Genomic DNA, 19,230 nt, shown 5'->3' with positions numbered 1-19,230 from the left:
AGGGCAACATCCGGAATACCATCGGGTCCCGGTGCATTATTTGACGCGAATGGCCTCTATGCGATCGATACTATCGCATGCCGCTTTACAATCGCTTAGAAACCTGATATTGCCGGAATGTTTGGAGGATTTGTCTGTCGTCAACGAAACCGGTTTGATAACGTACAACGAATTCGTTTGCTATTGGTGATAAACGACAGAAGATGGGATCTGGGATAACATTCCGTAGGCGGCATTTGTAATAGTGATCACTTGATAGTACCATCAGTGCACCAGTATCCGCTCATGCCCCTATTTCAATGGTCAAAACCAACATTTTTCGCACAGATATATTCTAGCAATATTAACAACTTTCAAATAGTCGTCTGACATTATTTTCATTTGATAAAATAATTCTTTATATTGAAAACACTCCAATAACCGCTTATGCAAAAAATTTAACAAAATTTTAAAGAAATGTTGATTTTAGTATACAGCCTTCCTTATTGCAGTAGTAGCTATGATTTGACCAAAAAAAAAAATATCAGGATAAATAACGAAATTCAAAATAATGCATTTTTTAGTAAGTTCGTCACGAAACCTGTTTACCGTGAGCGGAAATAGGAACACTTAGATGCAGTAACAAATGCAATTGAATATTTGTTCATGAAAGTTTTTCAAATTCTTTATTACTTTGCCGCTGATTACCTATACTTGGAGCTACATTGTGACATAAAAATAGTATTGTTCGACACAATAGTTATTTTATAATAAACATTTGAACACATAACTTCCCTTAAATTAGCGGAATCTGGTGCACTGATGGTACCCACATTCTGTTTTAATATTATTTTTCCGCATTTGCTTCTACCCAGCCAAGTAGAAGTTTGAACAACTACTGAGTATCTGGACACAACATATACTGTGAAATTGAATTAAATGAACAATTTAAAATTAAATTTGCGAAATCGTTATTCGTCTTCTCGATGAGAATTGAACTCATGACTCCCAACTCACTTCAATACGTACCTCTTTTTTTTTACCTGCAACCATGTACATTGTACATCGTTTTGATAGAGAGAGCTTATAGCTAAGCGTATCCTCTCTGTATCTTTCTTCAAAAGAACGAAACCCTCCTCTATACTGCTATGTGATCACTTCCTATAAAGTGGATATTGTTGGCGTAGAATATCGTGTAGAATAATTTAAACTAATCCATCCCACAAAGGTAATTTTATCGTGTTTGTTTTTTCGCAGAGCTCATAAAAAAATAAAGCATTGTCGGATTAAAGTTGAAGGACGACTGTACGGAGTCGGCGGCATGGATTTCGAAAGCTTGATAGATCTTGTCAATTTCTACATGAAACATCCTCTCTATAAAAAGGTCAAACTAACGCATCCGATTCCCAAGGATATGCTGAAACGCATCAACACTATGAATGTACGTGATTTCTATTGTTTTCGGTGACTAGTTTCAATATTCAGAACATTGCTTTTAGGGCCCGGAGGACAACGGTGCGTACAGCTATATGGATCCTTCGTGCATCAATGAGAAGGTAATTTGAATAACATTTCTAATAAGCGGTTTCTTCACCACCGCTTAGGCCCTAAACCTGGTTTAATCGTATGGATAAACGTGGTTTACGGCTTAAGCTAAGGTGAAGAAATCGGCCCTAAGATCTATGAAATAATTAAACCCCTGGTATTACAGGTCACTGTCAAAGCTCTTTACGACTATAAGGCTCGAAGGGAAGACGAACTATCGTTTTGTAAGCACGCGATCATCACTAACGTGAAGAAAAGCAACGAACAGTGGTGGACGGGAGATTACGGTGGCAAGAAGCAGCATTATTTTCCCGCCAATTACGTACAAGAGATTAGTACCTCAGATGGCAATAGTGATGACAGTGGTAGTGACTGCCTAATGCTAGGAAGTCTACAAAAAGGTACGTTACAGTATTTTCTCAGTTTCCCGTTTCATTTGTTCACGCATGCACCTGTTGCAGGATCTCTGGATGTTCATGGAGCGGTAGTAGATTTAACGTACGGCCCTATGCCAGAGTTGGAACGGGTCCTGCGCATACAAAACCCATCAATGCAGAACGTTTTTGAAGTTGGAGTACAAACCCAGGCGCAAGCCATCGAATGGATGTGCGCCATTAAGGAAGCTGCTCAAAATGCCAGCGCTTTGGAGGACGAACGTAAAAAGATGGAACGCAACTCTCGCGTTGCTAAAGAAATGTCCGACATGATAATCTACTGTCGAAGTGTTCCGTTCAAAAACAGCGGCTGGGTGTTCTATGAGATGTCCAGTTTCCCCGAAACGAAGGCGGAAAAATATTTTCTGCAACAGGAAACAAAACTGTTTGTTCGGTATCATCGCAATCAAATTAGTCGGGTTTATCCAAAAGGTCAACGATTGGATTCTTCCAATTACAACCCGGTTCCGCTGTGGAACACAGGATCTCAAATGATTGCGCTGAACTACCAGACGCCCGACAAAAACATGCAGTTGAATCAGGCTAAATTCCGCGACAACGGAGCATGTGGTTATATATTGAAGCCGGACTTCATGTTTAGAGATGAGTTTGATCCTAATGATCCAAACACTTTGATCGGTGTAGAGGAAAAGGTGATCGAAATACGGATCATCGGCGCAAGGCATCTCTGTAAAGGAGGCCGAAACATTACAAGTCCCCTGGTGGAAATTGACTTGATTGGTGCGTCTTTCGATAGCGGCATAAAACATCGAACCCGAGCAGTAGGTTAGTATACGAAAAACGAGCAAGGTGACGTTTTTGGGATTTGTTTTTCAATAGCAAGGTGATCCTCATTTTTCAGATTTTATTCCACATACCGTAAAATGGGGCGAATAGAAACACTTTCCGACATGTTTGAATGTGTACAACTTAAACCGTGTGGATAAAATCCAATTTTATTAGTCTTAAATATGGGTCGCGTCTTCCTTTACTAAGACCCCAATCGCTGTTAAAAATAAAAATTATATCGTACAAATATTTATGAAAATGTTGTATGTTTCTATTCACCCCGCAATGGGGCGAATAGAAACATTGTTCAGTAAATATCAATACTTTTTTTATTTAAATGGGAAAATAAACACATTTTTAACTGCATCTTGAAGAAATATCAACATGTATTTACTTAGTGAAGAAAAAAATTAAAATTTTTGAAACCAAGTTCAATTTTAGATCATTTTTGAAATCAGCCAAAATGGCGGATGTTTCAAGCTATCAAAAATGATTGAGATTTCAATATTTTCTTCTCAAATTTTTAATGAGAAATGTAGCAAAATTTTTAATTTGAAAATAGTTTAGCGATACTCTGTTGTTATTGAAATAATGAAAAAAAATTATTTCTGTAGGTTTCTAAAGTTTATCATTGCATAATAGTCGCATTTTTAACTAAAGGTCGCTTTGTTTCTATTCGCCCCACTTTTTCTATTCGCCCCGTTTTACGGTAACCATTAAGGTCTTGGTTATTTTGCATAACAAACAGATGGCATAACCGTTATGCCATAACATGCATATACTTTATCTTGTAAGAGAGTTATACCTACCTCTTACGTTGTAGGCTACAACGTAGCTCCACGAAATTGCCGAGCGTATTGTAGATCTTGATCTTCGCTGGTCTTAAGCGATACTTCTCCAGTTGACTCAAACATATAGGGTTTTCAAATCCTCTTCCACTGCATACAGTCAACGTATACGTGACAATAGCTTCAGTCACATCCTCACCAAACACTTTCTCAACACTTACACCATTGGGCCTCTCACTGTATCTGTCTAACCATGTACTTAGTACTCTGTCTCCATGGTAGCAATTTCCATATACTTCCCAAAAGGTCGACCAGACGGAACCTATCAATGCGCTATATATCACATTAGGATCCTATGGCTTTTCCCTTCTTATTTAAATTCTACAATATCTCGTTACGCCAATGAGAGGTCGAAGAGTTCTATGCTTCTTTCATAAATAGATGTTCAATTAACCATTCCTTCCAAACCCTCCGTTTTCGCAAGGACGTGGCCAGCACAGCTCTCGATTATTGGATGATGCGTCAAGTTTACCTAAGAGCCAGGGGTTAATCGCAAGTTTCTGGCATTGGTAGCGGACGGGAACGGGAAGGGGTTCTATCCAATTCTACCGAATGTCTTTAAGCCGATGGACATTGGGCCGAATGCCGTTAGGGCGAAAGGGTCATCAGGCCGAATATGGCCGATAGTTTTATGAATTGTAACAACTAACAGTCAATTACGACAAATGCGAACTTTTCGCGATACAGTTCCAACGCGCTTTCAACAATTTCGTTGCTGCGCAATCGCAAGTTCATGCTGCATTGGATGATACTAGCCGTGATGTGTTCAGCTATGAAATGTTTGATATCTCTCAATGGGAAGTAGGAAGAGCGATAACCAAGCTGAAGTCTTCCTACACTCCTGGACCAGACGGAATTCCACCAGCGTTACTAAAAAGATGCTCAGCGTTGCTTATATCTCTGGTGAAGCTGTTCAATCGTTCACTTGGATGCCGAGTATTCCCACGAAGTTGGAAAAAACAGGTGGACGCAGTGTATTTGGCATGGAAGGCGGCGTTTGATAGTGTTCCTGCAAAAACTTCAATAATGTGGCGTATCCGATAGCTTCATCGATTGGTTTGAATGCTTTCGAAGTGTGGTGTTCACAAAATTCCTGTGATCTATTCCAATGGTGTCACACGAAGTTGACATCTCATCTGCAATCTCTATAACCCTAATTAGTTTCGCCGGAAAACCATGTTCATACATTATCTACCACAGCTTATAACTTTTTTCAGAACCGTACGCTGCTTGGAAATAAATGATCAGATAATGGGTCTGCAAGTTGTACTACCGCAATTTATCTTGCATCTTTTACAAGGTGACTAAGGTAATCTCTCTGTAATTGGCGTATTTCAGCATGTGCCCTTATCTGTAGATTAGGTGTATGATAACGGGTACCCCCGCAGGTTTGATCATCTTTCTGAACACTTTTCAATTTGCACATCGTTCAGATTAAAAATAGTTTAGCGGGATTTGGAGCAAGTGTGCCACCTTAAGCAAATTGTTCTCTAACTTTGTCTAAAGCTTAAAAAACCCGCCAATTCAGCCTCACGATGTTAGTTTCACATCTTTTCATAAGCACTGTGCCATTTAAAAAGAAAATAATTTCAAAAAGTATTAGTTTTGGAGCTCCTCAAATATCATCCAAAATACCCTGATTTTCAACACTATGGGGCAAGTGTGCCACCCTTATGAGGCAAGACGGCCATCGAATGAACATTCATGCAATTCTACTTGTAATGAAATTTTCATTATTTCCTGTTAATATTGCTAACAAATCAGAGCCTAATTGACAATTTTAAAAATATGTTTAGGTTTACCGTCATGAGGGGATGCTTTATAACAAGGTTCATCACATGTGGAACTCTCTACTAGTCAATTCGAATAACTACAATTGGTTTTTTTTGTCTCCATTCAATGCGATATATGAATTACTCTTTCATTATGGAGGATCTGTATAATATTACATTGGATCAGCACTAAATAAAGGTAAAATATTGATGAAAATAAGTAAAATAGTTCTTAAAACGCCTAAAACCATGTTATTATCGAATATTTGGAGAAAATAATTATTGTGGGAGCAAAAATGTTCGCTATTCCTTTTCTACACTTCAAAAACCACTACTGATGCCTTATTTTGGTTCATTATCATGATTTTGTTGATGATGTTTACATTTTTATGAATTTCACCCCAACCATTTTTGTTTACCAAATAGGTGGCACACTTGCCCCAAAAAGTATAGATTTCAACCAAAATGGATTTTGTATGTAAAACTAAATATTTTTTTCGTTCAAATGCCACAATTACTTACACATTTGTATAGCTTCACAATGTACAGTACGTTTGAAAAATTCGTTAATAATTTACCTCGAACGAAATCTTATAAAAAATCACTGAAATTTTATGGTTTTCACAAAAGTCGATGTAAATGCGTGAAAAATAGAGCAATTTGTGTCATATTTTGACCATTGCACTATGGTCCAGGAATCAGTTTTATGCGGAAAGATGCATTTTGAGCTTTAGAATGAAACATTAGACAAAAACGGTTTTCTACAAAGTTGTTTGTTTTAGTTGAGCCCTTTGTTTGGTGTTATTGAAAATTAGGGTGGACCACATTTTCATAGAAATTGTGTAACTAACTTTCATATTTGTAGAAACTATATTATACATGCTTCAGCAAAGTTATAGACCATTCAATTTCAAGCAACTTTGCCAAACAAAGTTTTTTTGTATCTCTTAAATTGACCGATTTAGAGCTTTTTTCCTGCAGTGACATAGGGTGGTCCGAACAAAACTGGTTTTCTGGCTCTAGAGTTTTCAATTCAAATTTTTCATCAAAGTAGTCTATAGAAACACTTTTAGAGCTTTAAAAAATGCGTAATTTGGTGAGTGAAGAAACTCGCTATCTCCTTCCGTTTAGGAGTTATTGTTGTTTTTCTCTCAAAAACATGCCTACTTTGATTGTGAATATCTCTGATTGGGGCAAGTATAAAACATATCTTTTGACGGCGTTCAAAAGACAAAATAAAATTGTATATTATATCAAAAAATTACAGATGTGTTATTTTTGTAACTCTAATAAAACGTCTTGAAAATCAAATATTTTTTATCACAAAAACTTTAATAACTTTTGAACTAAAACAGATATCAACAATCTTTTTGCATTAAAAATTTGCGTTTTGTTAAGTTCTAAAAGTCGTTCATAGACCGCTTTGACGAGAAAATAATATTAAAAAAATTAGAGTTGAAAAACTAATTTTTGTTGGACCACCCTGCGATGATTAGGAAAAAATGCTCTAGATCCGTCAAATTTTGAGCTACATAAAAACTTTTTTTGGCAAAGTTGATCAAAATTTCAAGTTCTACCGCTTTGCCTAAGAGCATATACTAGTATTTTTGCAAATAAAAAAGTTGATAATATGATATGTGTGATATTGTGGACCACCCTAGTTTCAAATCACACAGTATGAAAGCTTACATTTTGAGAAACAATTTTGTAGAAGATCATTTTTGTCTAAAATTTCATTTTCATGCTCAAAATGCAAAATAATATAGAAATACATACTATGAAAATCTTCAAAATAGTTTTAAAGCCCTATCTTTCTTATTTCAGATTTCTCGTCCAAGCGGTCTATGAACGACTTTTAGAACTTAACAAAATGCAAATTTTCATGCAAAAATATTGTTGATATCTATTTTAGTTCAAAAGTTATTAAAGTTACAATAACACATCTGTAATTTTTTGATATAATATACAATTTTATTTTGTCTTTTGAATGCCGTCAAAAGATATTTTTTATGTTTGCCCCAATCAGAGATATTCACAATCAAAGTAGGCATGTTTTTGAGAGAAAAACAACAATAACTCCTAAACGAAAGGAGATAGCGAGTTTCTTCACTCACCAAATTACGCATTTTTCAAAGCTCCAAAAGTGTTTCATAGACTACTTTGATGAAAAATTTGAATTGAAAACTCTAGAGCCAGAAAACCAGTTTTGTTCGGACCACCCTATGTCACTGCAGGAAAAAAGCTCTAAATCAGTCAATTTAAGAGATACAAAAAAACTTTTTTTGGCAAAGTTGCTTGAAATTGAATGGTCTATAACTTTGCTGAAGCATGTATAATATAATTTCTACAAATAAGAAAGTTAGTTACACAATTTCTATGAAAATGTTGTCCACCCTAATTTTCAATAACACCAAACAAAGGGCTCAACTAATACAAACAACTTTGTAGAAGACCGTTTTTGTCTAATGTTTCATTCTAAACCTCAAAATGCATCTTTCCGCGTAAAACTGATTCCTGGACCACTGTGCATTGTATTATGGACTATAAGGGAACATATTGTTAAGCTCAAATAAAAAATATAGTTTGTAGTTTTTACAAAAATCAGGGGTGGCACACTTGCCCCAAATTCCGCTAAACGTCATTTAGCTCATGGAGTAAAGTGAAATGGAACAGCCAAAGGGGTAACCTGATGTACGTTTTTTGTTGTTCGTAAGGTGACTAGAATTTTAATTTAAAAATGAATCCCGATGGCATGAGGTACCATTAAATCTTCGTCCCCTCATACCTTCGGAAGTACTCATTGAATCAACTGCTCGACCGAGGTTTCGTGGTTTCTAGCAGGCTTATAGTTATTCAGCTTGCTTTCAATTCTTTACATTTCTCCACAGTTCGACCGTCATCGTCTCTGTTTACTCTGTTTCTCGCTTCATAACCATTTTCATCGTTAAAAAACTTTGTTGCTTTTGTTGGTTTTCAAAATCAATGGACCAATGGTCCGATGCACGAGTTCACTAATTTGCGTTTGAGTGGTGCCCCATTCACTCGTTTCTCATAAATAACAGCACCGCTCAAACGAACTGGAATGTTCGCCTGAAACCTTCACACAATTTTGCACACCTTCCATCGTCGCTCTTATCAGTTTCGCGAGCTTTCCGGAAAAGCTGTTCTCGTCCATGATTTCTCTTAGCTTTACGCGATCGATACTATCGTATGCCGCCTTGAAATCAATGAAAACGTGATGCGTTGGGTCCTGGTATTCACGACATTTTTGGAGGATTTGCCGTACAGTAAATATCTGGTCCGTTGTCGATCGGCCGTCAACGAAGCCAGCTTGATAACTTCCCGCGAACTCGCTTACTATAGGTTACAGACGACGAAAGATAATCTGGGATAATACTTTGTAGGCCGCATTTAGAATGGTGATCGCTCGAAAGTTCTCACAATCTAACTTGTCGCCTTTCTTGTAGATGGGGCATATCACCCCTTCCTTCCACTCCTCCGGTAGCTGTTCTGTTTCCCAGATTGTGCCTATCAGCCAGTGCAAACGTGCAAACAAATGGCCAGCCTTTCCGGGCCCATCTTTATGAGTTCAGCTCCGATACCATCCTTACCAGCAGCTCTATTGTTCTTGAGCTGGTGAATGGCATCCTTAACCTCCCTCAAAGTAGGGGCTGGTTGGTTTCCATCCTCCGCAGTATCGACGAAAGTATTTCCTCCGTTGTCCCGACCTTCTTTGCCTGTGCTCTCAGCGCCATTCAGGTGTTCGTCGAAGTGCTGCTTCCACCTTTCAATCACCTCACGCTCCTCCGTCAAACTGCTCCCATTCTTATCCCTGCACATCTCGGCTCACGGCACGAAGCCATTGCGGGATGCGTTGAGCTTCTGATAGAACTTGTGTGTTTCTTGAGACCGGCACAGCTGTTCCATCTCCTCACACTCCATTTCTTCCATGCGGCGTTTTTTTTCTTCCGAAAGAGGTGGGTCTGCTGTTGCCGTTTCTGTCTATAGCGCTCCACGTTCTGCCGGGTCCCTTGCTGCAGCATGACCGCCCGCGCTGCGTTCTTCTCCAGAATCTGCCTACGTTCCTCGTCGAACCAATCGTTACGTCGACTCCGTCCCACGTACCCGACGTTGCTCTCAGCTGCATTGTTGATGGCTGCCTTCACTGTTCTTCATCAGTCACCACGAGGGGTTTCATCCAGCTCACCCTTTTACGGTCATGCAGCCTCGAGGTGCTGCGCGTATGCCGCTGCGACATCCAGATGCTTAAGCTGCTCTAGGTCGTACCGGGGCGGCGACGGAGAGTTTTGAGCGCAGTTAAAGGTGAAGATGAACCACCACCAGTCAGTGACCAATCGATTAAGTTTTCAACTTAAACGGATGTTTGATTCTCCAGATTTATGCTCTTGAAAATTTGAGGTTTGGCTTCGATTTATCTTCACCTTAACCATCACCAGATAGTGATCAGAGTGGATGTTAGCGCCACGATAGGTCCTGACGTCGATAATGTCGGAGAAGTGCCGTCCATCAATCAGAACATGGTCGATTTGTGATTCTGTCTGCCGTGGTGATCTCCAGGTGTATCAGTATGGAAGGCTTTGCTGGAAGTAGGTGCTACAAATGGCCATATTCTTGGAGGCGGCTAAACCAATTCTTGCATTTAGTATCATACAGGCGTATCTGCAGTGATCGATTTCTCATCGTCGATTTTCTCTTTGGATTAATACACGAAATTCAATCGATTTTCACAACATTTTACGATGCAGCATGATTAAGGACGATGAGTAGCTTCTATTGAATCAAAAATATTAGTCAAAAATAGTTGCCCAGCCAAGTTATTCTCTAAAGAGAAAGTCGATGAAGAGAAATCGATCATTGCAGTTACGCCCTTATGAATTGAGAAATTATTGCCGTGTGTGAGTAAACTGTGGAAATACGAGACAATGAGTCAAAAAGGTGACCCAACTCATCCATGATTTTTTGACTGGTGAGTTGCGTAATTGACCACTCACGCATGGAAAATCTCAAGCGTGAGTTATGAAAAATTGAGTTTTTCACAACACTGTGGAGTACAGACGCTCCAGATTTGCAGAAGCAAAAGCTAAAGCAATTCGTTATTGACCAGCACCAATCAAATCCCGTACCGTTGTCGTTGCCACAACTTTAAGGGTAGTATCATACAAACACTAGTTGACACTAAGTTTGCTTATAAAGTGAGAGATTTTTGATTTTGCGAACGACACTTCACTGACGGAGATAGGCAAGATGCTAGAAGAGGTAGAGATGTCGAAACAAATAAGTTGACGCAATCGATAGCACGGATAACCGAAGTCAAACAGCCACAAAACCGAGGGCCTGTTAGTCATGTCAATGATGAGAAGTATAAGAATAGGATGATGTGGACACATGTTGTTAAAATGAAAAAAGTGTTATTTTTTTATTTCTTCATTTATTTTGATGCGGCATATTACTTACTCCTCGATCGAGCAAGTGGCAGGCGCTAGGCTTGCTCGGTAGCTGTTCTGTTTCTAGATGCCTATCAGAAGGCGCACAGGAATGGCTTCTTCGGACTTATCTTTATAAATTCATCTCCGATACCATCCTTACCCAGATAGCCGTAGCGGTAAACGCGCAGCTATTCAGCATGACCATGCTGAGGGGCGTGGGTTTGAATCCCGCTGGTCGAGGATCTTTTCGTAAAGAAAATTTTCTCGATTCCCAGGGCATAGAGTATCTTCGTACCTGCCACACGATATACACATGCAAAAATGGTCAATCGGCAAAGAAAGCTCTTAGTTAATAACTGTGGAAGTGCTCATAAGAACACTAATCTGAGAAGCAGGCTTTGTCCCAGTTGGGACGTAACGCCAGAAAGAAGAAGAAGAATCATCCTTACCAACAGCTTTATTGTTCTTTAGTTGTTTGGTGACGTCCTTAACTAACCTCATGCTGGTTGGTTCACATCGTCCACTGAACACTTCCTGCATATAACAACCCTGTTTGTCTGTGACTCAGAACATCATCAGGTGTTCAACAAAGTGTTGTTTCCACATTTCAATCACCTTACGTTCGTCCGTCAAGGTGCCTCCATTCTTATCCCTACACATCTCGGTTAGCGGATGCAGGTACAGATTGAATTTCTTCAAATCATCCCACGTTTCAAACTAATAGACTCGATATCAATTTATAACAGTAGGTGTATAATAGCGAACCTATATTTCATTTGTTTGCAGCTGACAATGGATTTAATCCTATATGGGATGAAATTTGCGAATTCCGTGTTATCAATCCATACTTTGCATTGTTACGGTTCGAGGTGCAAGATGAAGACATGTTTGGAGAGCCTAACTTTATAGGCCAAGCAATCTTTCCGGTAAGTTTGTAACCCTTTATGTACATAATTCTTCAATTGATTCAATGTTGTTTCCGTCAACAGGTAAATGCATTACGCACAGGTTATCGAAGTGTTCCATTAAGAAATAAGTACAGCGAGGAGTTGGAGTTGGCAACCCTGCTTGTTCACATAAGAATCCGTACACAAGAGCAGGTAAGTTATGCGTAACGCACCCCTATTTTGTATGCTGACGGTAATTTTCGCTCTCTCCAGAACGGCAGCGAAAGGTTGAGTTTGCTAAGCTAAGATCGTAGTCAATTGTACGATAAGTTTCACTGTCGATTGTTAAGCATATAACAGGTGAAATGGTAATTCACTGGTAATTAGAAAGACTTCATATGGCAAGTATTATTTATTGATGCTGCATTTTAAACGCAACAAACCCCAAACAAATCAATGTTTAAAAGTGCCTAATTAGTCTAACTGAACCCCTTTTTAAGCCTAAACAATGTATGTTTTTGATTGCTGATGAATGTATGAATTTTTGTACTACGAGGTTTTACACTACACCTCCAAGAGTGTTAATGTTTATTAGTTTATAAATGTTGAAATGGAGTATAGGATTTCTATATATGATATGTGTAGTGTCTTAATGATGTATTTATGAAAGTTTAATGTTTTGAATAAATGATTTATTCGAAAATATGAGGCAGCAGTGTTCGAACTATCTTGTGATATATCACCGTCCAACAGTATCTACAAAAACAATCCGTTTTTAAATAGGCAGACAAGTTGGTGTCAAAACCGTAATCTCTTTGTAAATCTTTCCATAAATGAAATATTCCTGAAATTTTACTTTGATTACTATGATTTTTTTTTTGGTTTAAAAATCTTTTCTCACGTTTAGTATCATAAAGGCATATTTGCAGAGATCAATTTCTCTTCATCAATTTTCTCTACCGCTCATAGCTAGGCCTGGCGAAAGATTTTGACAGTTTCAGTTCTCATCGTAGAACGACTTACGATTCTTAAAATATTGCAAAGTAATGGAAATCGTCTGAGTTTTGCGTAACAGTTCAAACACAAATCAATAAAGAGAAATCCATTATTGCACTTATGCCTACATAGTACTGAACGCGGGATTTGGATTAGAAAAAAACTTGGAAATTTTGCTATTTGAATAATATTTGGTATAATAATTTCTCTTAAATATTTGTAGAAAATGTTTCTAGGAATTATAAATTAAATGCATCGGTTATTCATGAAACTCCTTCACAATTCCATATGGGATTCTTCCAAGCATCCCTTCGCGGATTCATCTGGCATTAACTTCCAAGGATTTTCCTCAAAATTCTTGTTCAGGATTTAATAGCACTTCTGAAACCTTCCGTTAAACCTTTGATGATTCCCTGATTACATTGCTGGAAGGAGCGTTTGAAAAATTACTGTTCGAATTTCTGGACAACATGTTGACCAAATTTCTAGAAGTTTGCTTAGATATAGAAAAAAAACTTAAAAAACTTTGATTCTCTGGAAAAAGTACTGTGTAAATAATTCTTCCACGTGATTTGGTGTAATCAGTGTAGGGTATTCTAGTGAAATCTCTATAGCATATCTTACCGGAAACACCTGATGAAGTTTTGAATAAATCCTTAGAAGAAATTTTAAGAGGATTCCCTGTAGTAGTTTTTTTTTGTGGAAATGTTTAGATAAGTTTATAGATCGAATTCCTTGAGGTGAGGTATCCAGGGGTGGAAGTTCTAGAAGTTCGTTTGGAGAAATTTCCTGGAAATATTCCTGCAGGAATTCCTGAAATAATTATTTATATATTCATTATTATTTGATTGGTTCTTTATCAATTAACTTGATAAAACCTCGCCAACAATATTTCGCCAATTTACTCGATTCATGGCAGCCTCTCTCCATCGTCGACTTCGACCCAAGCTCTCCAGGATTCCAGGTCAATCCACCTAGCTCGCTGTGCCTCACGCCTTCTTGTTCCGATCATCTTCGAAGCGAAAACCATGTTTATAGGGCTGTTGTCCAGCATTCTTGGAACATGCCCTGTTCAGCGTATCCTACCTGCTTTGGCTATGTTCTGGATACTAGGTTCGCCGTAGAGTTGGACGAGCTCGAGGTTCATCCTTCGTCGCCAAATACCGTCCTTAGCACCCGGGGTTCGAAAACCCCAAGGTTTTGCGAATCCTCCTCGAGCATAGTTCACGTTTCATGCTTGTAGAGGAGTACCGGTCCTCTGAGCATTTTGTATATCGTGCATTTAGTGCGGGGTGAATCTTTCTCGAGGTAGACGAATTAGTCAATCACCTTGAAAGAGTTCCCGTCTATCGTGACACTGCTTCCTAGACGGATCACGTTGCAGCTCCACGTATCGAGTTTCCCTCGCTGTGGTCCTCTTCCAACATTTTTGCAACATGAATTGCCCTGTCACGCTCGGCTCCACCTACTAGCATGTACCTTGTCTTGGACGCATTCATCACAGGTCCAACTTTTGCTGCCTCGCGTTTCAGGAGCGCCAACGGAAGTCACCAAACACTCTGCACTCTGCACTCTTCGCGCTGCTTGTCTTAAAGCCAGAAGACGATATCAGAGAGCAAGCCAGAGCGGTTTTGAAACTAGAGAACAAGCTGAGCAAATGTAACTGCTTCAAAGAGCTGTGCCGAGCAGATGATGCTAATCTTTGGAGGTATGCCTATAGGCCTTTTCATGTGACAGATCCGTCTATGCATTTGTTTACATCGGTGGAGGACCGGTGCTAACACGGGCCTGTCATTTTCATAGAAGAAGTGCTTCCCGATCAGCTGATTTGAGACGTCATTTGAATAGGCCTATCGAATGATAATGGCGAAAATCATGGGCCCATTGAAGCCGGTCGAAACGTGCGTGGGCAAGCTGAGAGTCATCGTCCCATTCCCATATTTCCAAAGCATGACCCTACAATGTGGCCGGTCACACCATATGACAGTGAAGAGCTAGGAAATGCCGAAGCTCGTCAGATCTCCAACGATGAGCATACACGGAAAAAAAAATTGTGCGGTATAAACTACCATTTTAGGGGGTAGTTTTCAGCAGACCAGAAATGAGCTTGATTGTCTGTAGTTGGAATCAGATTGTTGTAAATTAATTTACCAGTAATGCGGTGGGGTGTACCGTAAGCATAGTAAATTGGTCTGAATTTCCATGGTAGTTTTAAGAATGGGCGTAGTCAGCTAAAATAGTTATTTTTACCACAGATGTTTTTCCCGTGTATAGCAGCGGTGAAAGCGCTGAAGCTGAACACGACGCCGGGTCTGGACGGAATCCCCAACGTGGCACTTAAAGCTGTGGTCTTTGCGTACCCATATATGGTTCTGAAGGTTATGCAGAAATGCCTGGACAAAGGCACCAAGTACTGTGGTATGAAACCGACGCAGGCCCGAAGGAATCAAGAATAACGGCACGAGTCCCATAATGGGTCCAACGCTGTCCTATCCCTGGAGCTACCCACGGGGGTCGGGGTCGTCGGCTTCGATAACGTTGTCCTAACGGTAATAGGTGAGACGCAGAAGGAAGTAGAAATGCTGGCAACGGGGGCAATTGACCTGGTCGAAATATTGATGGAGGGAGTCAAGCTGAAGATGGGAGTCAAGCTGGAGTTTGCCCACCACAAAATGGCGGTGCTACTAGTTTTTTTTTTTTTTTTTTTTCCTTCTAAGCAATGGGGGGATAATCTGCTCAACAGACTCCGGACCGAGGTCCGGGAGTGTGGGGTTGGGGACCATTTACTACGTACAAGCAGTAAACAGGACTACACCCCCGACCCACTAAACCATTTCCATTGCCGCCAAACCCTTCGTCTCTCCGGGACCACCAAGAAGGCATTGCTTCGGAGAGGGGCTATTGCACATCGCATCCTCCAGGTTAGCTGCGTAGCCATGCAGCAACGAACATCGATGACACGCTTATGGGGGTCCACCAAGGTAGCATGCTGGCGCATTGCCAGCTTCCCGGGTGGTCCTCACCTCCCGTTGTCCGCTGAAGGCGGGCAGGGTCGACCACTAAGCCCGCGCCCAGCTGCACCGCAGGTATCAAGAACTGATACTGCGGGCTTCGCAATTTGACCTACTGAAGGCTCAGGCCCTATCAGCTAGCACGAGCTGGGATTGCTGACGAAGGGGCCTCCACCTGCCCCGAACAACCAGAGGCTCGTATCCACCCAGTAGGCCGGCGCCACGACAGCAGCGCTACCAGGATGTTCTCCCCGCGGCCACTTAATCGCTGTAAGGGTCGATTTCGACCGTAGGGCACCGGTATGACCTACGTAGCCGACTGCGAACCCTTGGACTACCTGTTGATTAGCGTCTGCACTAGTCACTCCTCGAGTCCACACGCCACCTCCTTTGGAGTTCCGAGACGTTGTGGGTGATAGCCGATGAAACGGCATTCCAGCCAAACTCGTCTGCACACATCCTCTGGACCAAATTGTCCGGAGTCGTGTCCCGACCGCATGTGGCAAACATGCGGTCACGCATTGTGCGGAAACGCGGGCACACGAACAAAACGTGTTCCGCCGTTTCCTCTAAACCTGCACAAACTGGACATTCGGGAGAACCCGCATGACCGAAACGGTGTAGATATTGTCTAAAGCATCCATGACCCGAAAGGACCTGTGTTAGGTGGAATGTTAGTTCCCCATGGCGCCTATTGACCCAGATATCTAACCTCGGAATCAACCTGTGAGTCCACATTCCCTTGGTGGAACTGTCCCACGCACGCTGCCATTTGACCATGGAGGCCAGTCTGGCAGTCCTGCGTATGCCTCTTGTGCCGCGCATTTCGAAGCACTCTATGTCTTCCATGATAAGGATACCAATAGGCATCATACCGGTGATGACACAAAGTGCATCGTGTGACACGGTACGGTACGCGCTCGCAACCCTCAGGCACATTAGCCTATAAGTACTCTCTAGCTTGCTACGGTAGCTATCGGTACTCAAAGCCGTGCCCCAAGCCGGGCCACCATACCTCAGTATGGACGAGGCGACACTGGCCAGAAGCTTACGCTTGCTGGCGTACACCGCAGAGCTATTGGACATCATCCGGGACAGTGCCACAATAGCTGTGGAGGCTCTCTTGCAGGCATAATCGACATGGCTACCGAAGGTAAGCTTGTCGTCGATCATCACCCCCAAGTGTTTGACGGAGCGCTTCGAAGTGATTGTGCAGTCGCCTACACTGATCACCGCTTGCTGCACCGACTTTCGGTTGTTGACAACAACAGCCTCAGTTTTGTGGTGAGCCAATTCCAGTTTCCTGGAGCTCATCCACTCCTCCACAATTGCGATCGAGTGGGCTGCAGTCAATTCCACTTCTTCGATCGATTCACCGTAGACCTCCAGCGTAATATCGTCGGCAAAGCCAACGATGACCACACCCGCCGGGAATTTTAATCTCAACACCTCGTCGTACATGACATTCCATAACACCGGACCCAGGATGGAACCTTGCGGGACTCCTGAGGTTATGTGAAAGCACTTCCGACCCACCTCCGTGTCATAGACTAATACCCGATTCTGGAAGTAACTTCCGAGAATCTTGTACAGGTACTCGGGTATCCCCAGACGCAGGAGCGCATCAGCAATAGCCGCCCAACTGGCACTATTAAATGCATTCCTTACATCCAGAGTCACTACTGCGCAGTAGCGAATACCCCTCCTCTTACGCTGGAGTGCTATCTCAGCGGTTTTCTTAACCGTCAGAATAGCGTCTACAGTGGACCTCCCTTTCCGGAAGCCGAACTGGTTGCCTGAGAGACCATTTACACCCTCGGTGTACCTCGACAGTCTGTTGAGGATGATCTTCTCGAGCACTTTCCCCACCGTGTCAATCAAGCATATTGGTCTATACGCCGACGGGTCACCGGGTGGTTTCCCCGCCTTTGGCAATAGTACCAGGCTCTGCCTCTTCCACGCATCTGGAAATACTCCCTCGTCCAGGCATATCTGCATAGCAGATCTGAACATACCGGGAGCCTCCAAGATTGCGACTTTGAGGGCCAGGTTTGGAACTCCGTCCGGACCTGGTGCCTTCCCCATGCTTAGGGATTTTGCAATCCCTACAAGTTCCTCATCAGTTACTCTATCCTCATCGCCAGCCCCAATCCCCGGCTGTCCTACAAAAGGAGGCCATGGGCTAGGGTTGTGGCGCGGGAAGAGCCCCTCGATGATCCCCTCCAGCATCTGTGGAGATTGCTCCGTAGGAGCAATTGCACCTCTTGTCTTCGCCATTACGATCCTGTAGGCATCACCCCACGGGTTCGCGTTGGCACTCTGACAGAGTCCCTCGAAGCAGGCCTTTTTGCTTGCCCTTATCTCGGACTTCAGCGCGACTTTGGCAGCGGTGAACACCGCCCGTCGTTCTTCACGCTCCTGCTCGGTACGTGCTCGCTGCATCCGTCTCCTGGCCCGTAGGCAGGCACGGCGCAGGTTCGCAATAGCTTGAGTCCACCAGTATGTCGGTGGTCTCCCATTCCTAGGGTGGACTTTTCTAGGCATGGTCGCATCGCATGCACGCGTAAGCACCGCTACCAGTTCGTCCCCGCTTAGTCCGAGTAGGTTACGCTCACGGCGGAGCGCCTCCCTAAGTACTTCATCATTGAAGTACGATGTCTTCCACCTACGAGGGCTTGGCCTTGACCTAGCCGCTTCCTCAACCCGCTGCCTGCTGTTGTTGTAGTCGATACTGTAGCGAACCGCCAGGTGGTCGCTGTGAGTGTAGGCATCGTCTACCCTCCAGTTCGAACTACTCGTTAGGCCAGGACTACAAAAAGTAACGTCGATAATCGACTCCGCTCCGTTACGGCTGAAGGTACTTTTGGCACCAACATTAGCCAGATCGACATCTAGCACGGCCAGTGCCTCTAGCAGGATTTGACCTCGCTGGTTCGTGTTACGGCTTCCCCATTCCACGGCCCAGGCATTGAAGTCACCCGCTATTACAACTGGCCTTCGCCCTGTCAGCGCGGTCGTCATACAGTCCAGCATCTGCGTGAACCGCTCGGTCGACCAACTCGGAGGCGCATAGCAGCTACAGAAGAGGACCCCGTTTACTTTGGCGATCACGAAGCCCTCGTAGGTAGTAGACACCAACTGCTGGACAGGGTATTTACCCGTTGTCCATATCGCCGCCATTTTTCCGGATCTATCCACGACCCAGTTGCCGTTGCCGGCGGGTACTCGGTATGGGTCCGATATGATGGCGATGTCCGTCCCCCACTCAGCAACTGACTGGTACAGCAGTTGCTGAGCTGCGTCACAGTGGTTCAGGTTCAGCTGCGTTACCTGCACTGTGACTTTTCGTTGATGGCTCGTTTGAAGGTCGGGCACCTTGAGCCTCCCGTTGGGTGATTGTTGTTCACGGACTTGCCGGAACAAATCAAGCACTTGGGAGGGTTCTTGCAGCCTAGTGCCTTATGACCTTCCTCACCACAACGCCTGCACAACTTAGTCCTATCAGGGCCTTTACAGCCCCAG

At 42.5% G+C, this 19,230-nt stretch overlaps 1 protein-coding gene across 1 annotated transcript in view; it reads left to right on the top strand.

The window, feature by feature from the left end:
* Window positions 1-12,399, top strand: part of LOC5564766 (1-phosphatidylinositol 4,5-bisphosphate phosphodiesterase gamma-1) — a 46,738-nt gene extending 34,339 nt beyond the window's left edge. Inside the window, exons 8-14 of the mRNA XM_021854922.1 lie at window positions 1,237-1,420; window positions 1,479-1,535; window positions 1,691-1,925; window positions 1,986-2,744; window positions 11,601-11,740; window positions 11,804-11,914; window positions 11,975-12,399. Coding sequence (XP_021710614.1) covers window positions 1,237-1,420; window positions 1,479-1,535; window positions 1,691-1,925; window positions 1,986-2,744; window positions 11,601-11,740; window positions 11,804-11,914; window positions 11,975-12,007 — 1,519 coding nt within the window. The 3' untranslated portion in view covers window positions 12,008-12,399. The remainder of the gene's footprint in view (window positions 1-1,236; window positions 1,421-1,478; window positions 1,536-1,690; window positions 1,926-1,985; window positions 2,745-11,600; window positions 11,741-11,803; window positions 11,915-11,974) is intronic.
* The last annotated feature ends 6,831 nt before the right edge of the window (window positions 12,400-19,230 follow it).

The sequence above is a fragment of the Aedes aegypti genome, chromosome 3 (genome assembly GCF_002204515.2).
Source record: "Aedes aegypti strain LVP_AGWG chromosome 3, AaegL5.0 Primary Assembly, whole genome shotgun sequence".
Lineage (NCBI taxonomy): Eukaryota > Metazoa > Arthropoda > Insecta > Diptera > Culicidae > Aedes > Aedes aegypti.
This window is presented reverse-complemented; position numbering and strand designations above follow the sequence as displayed.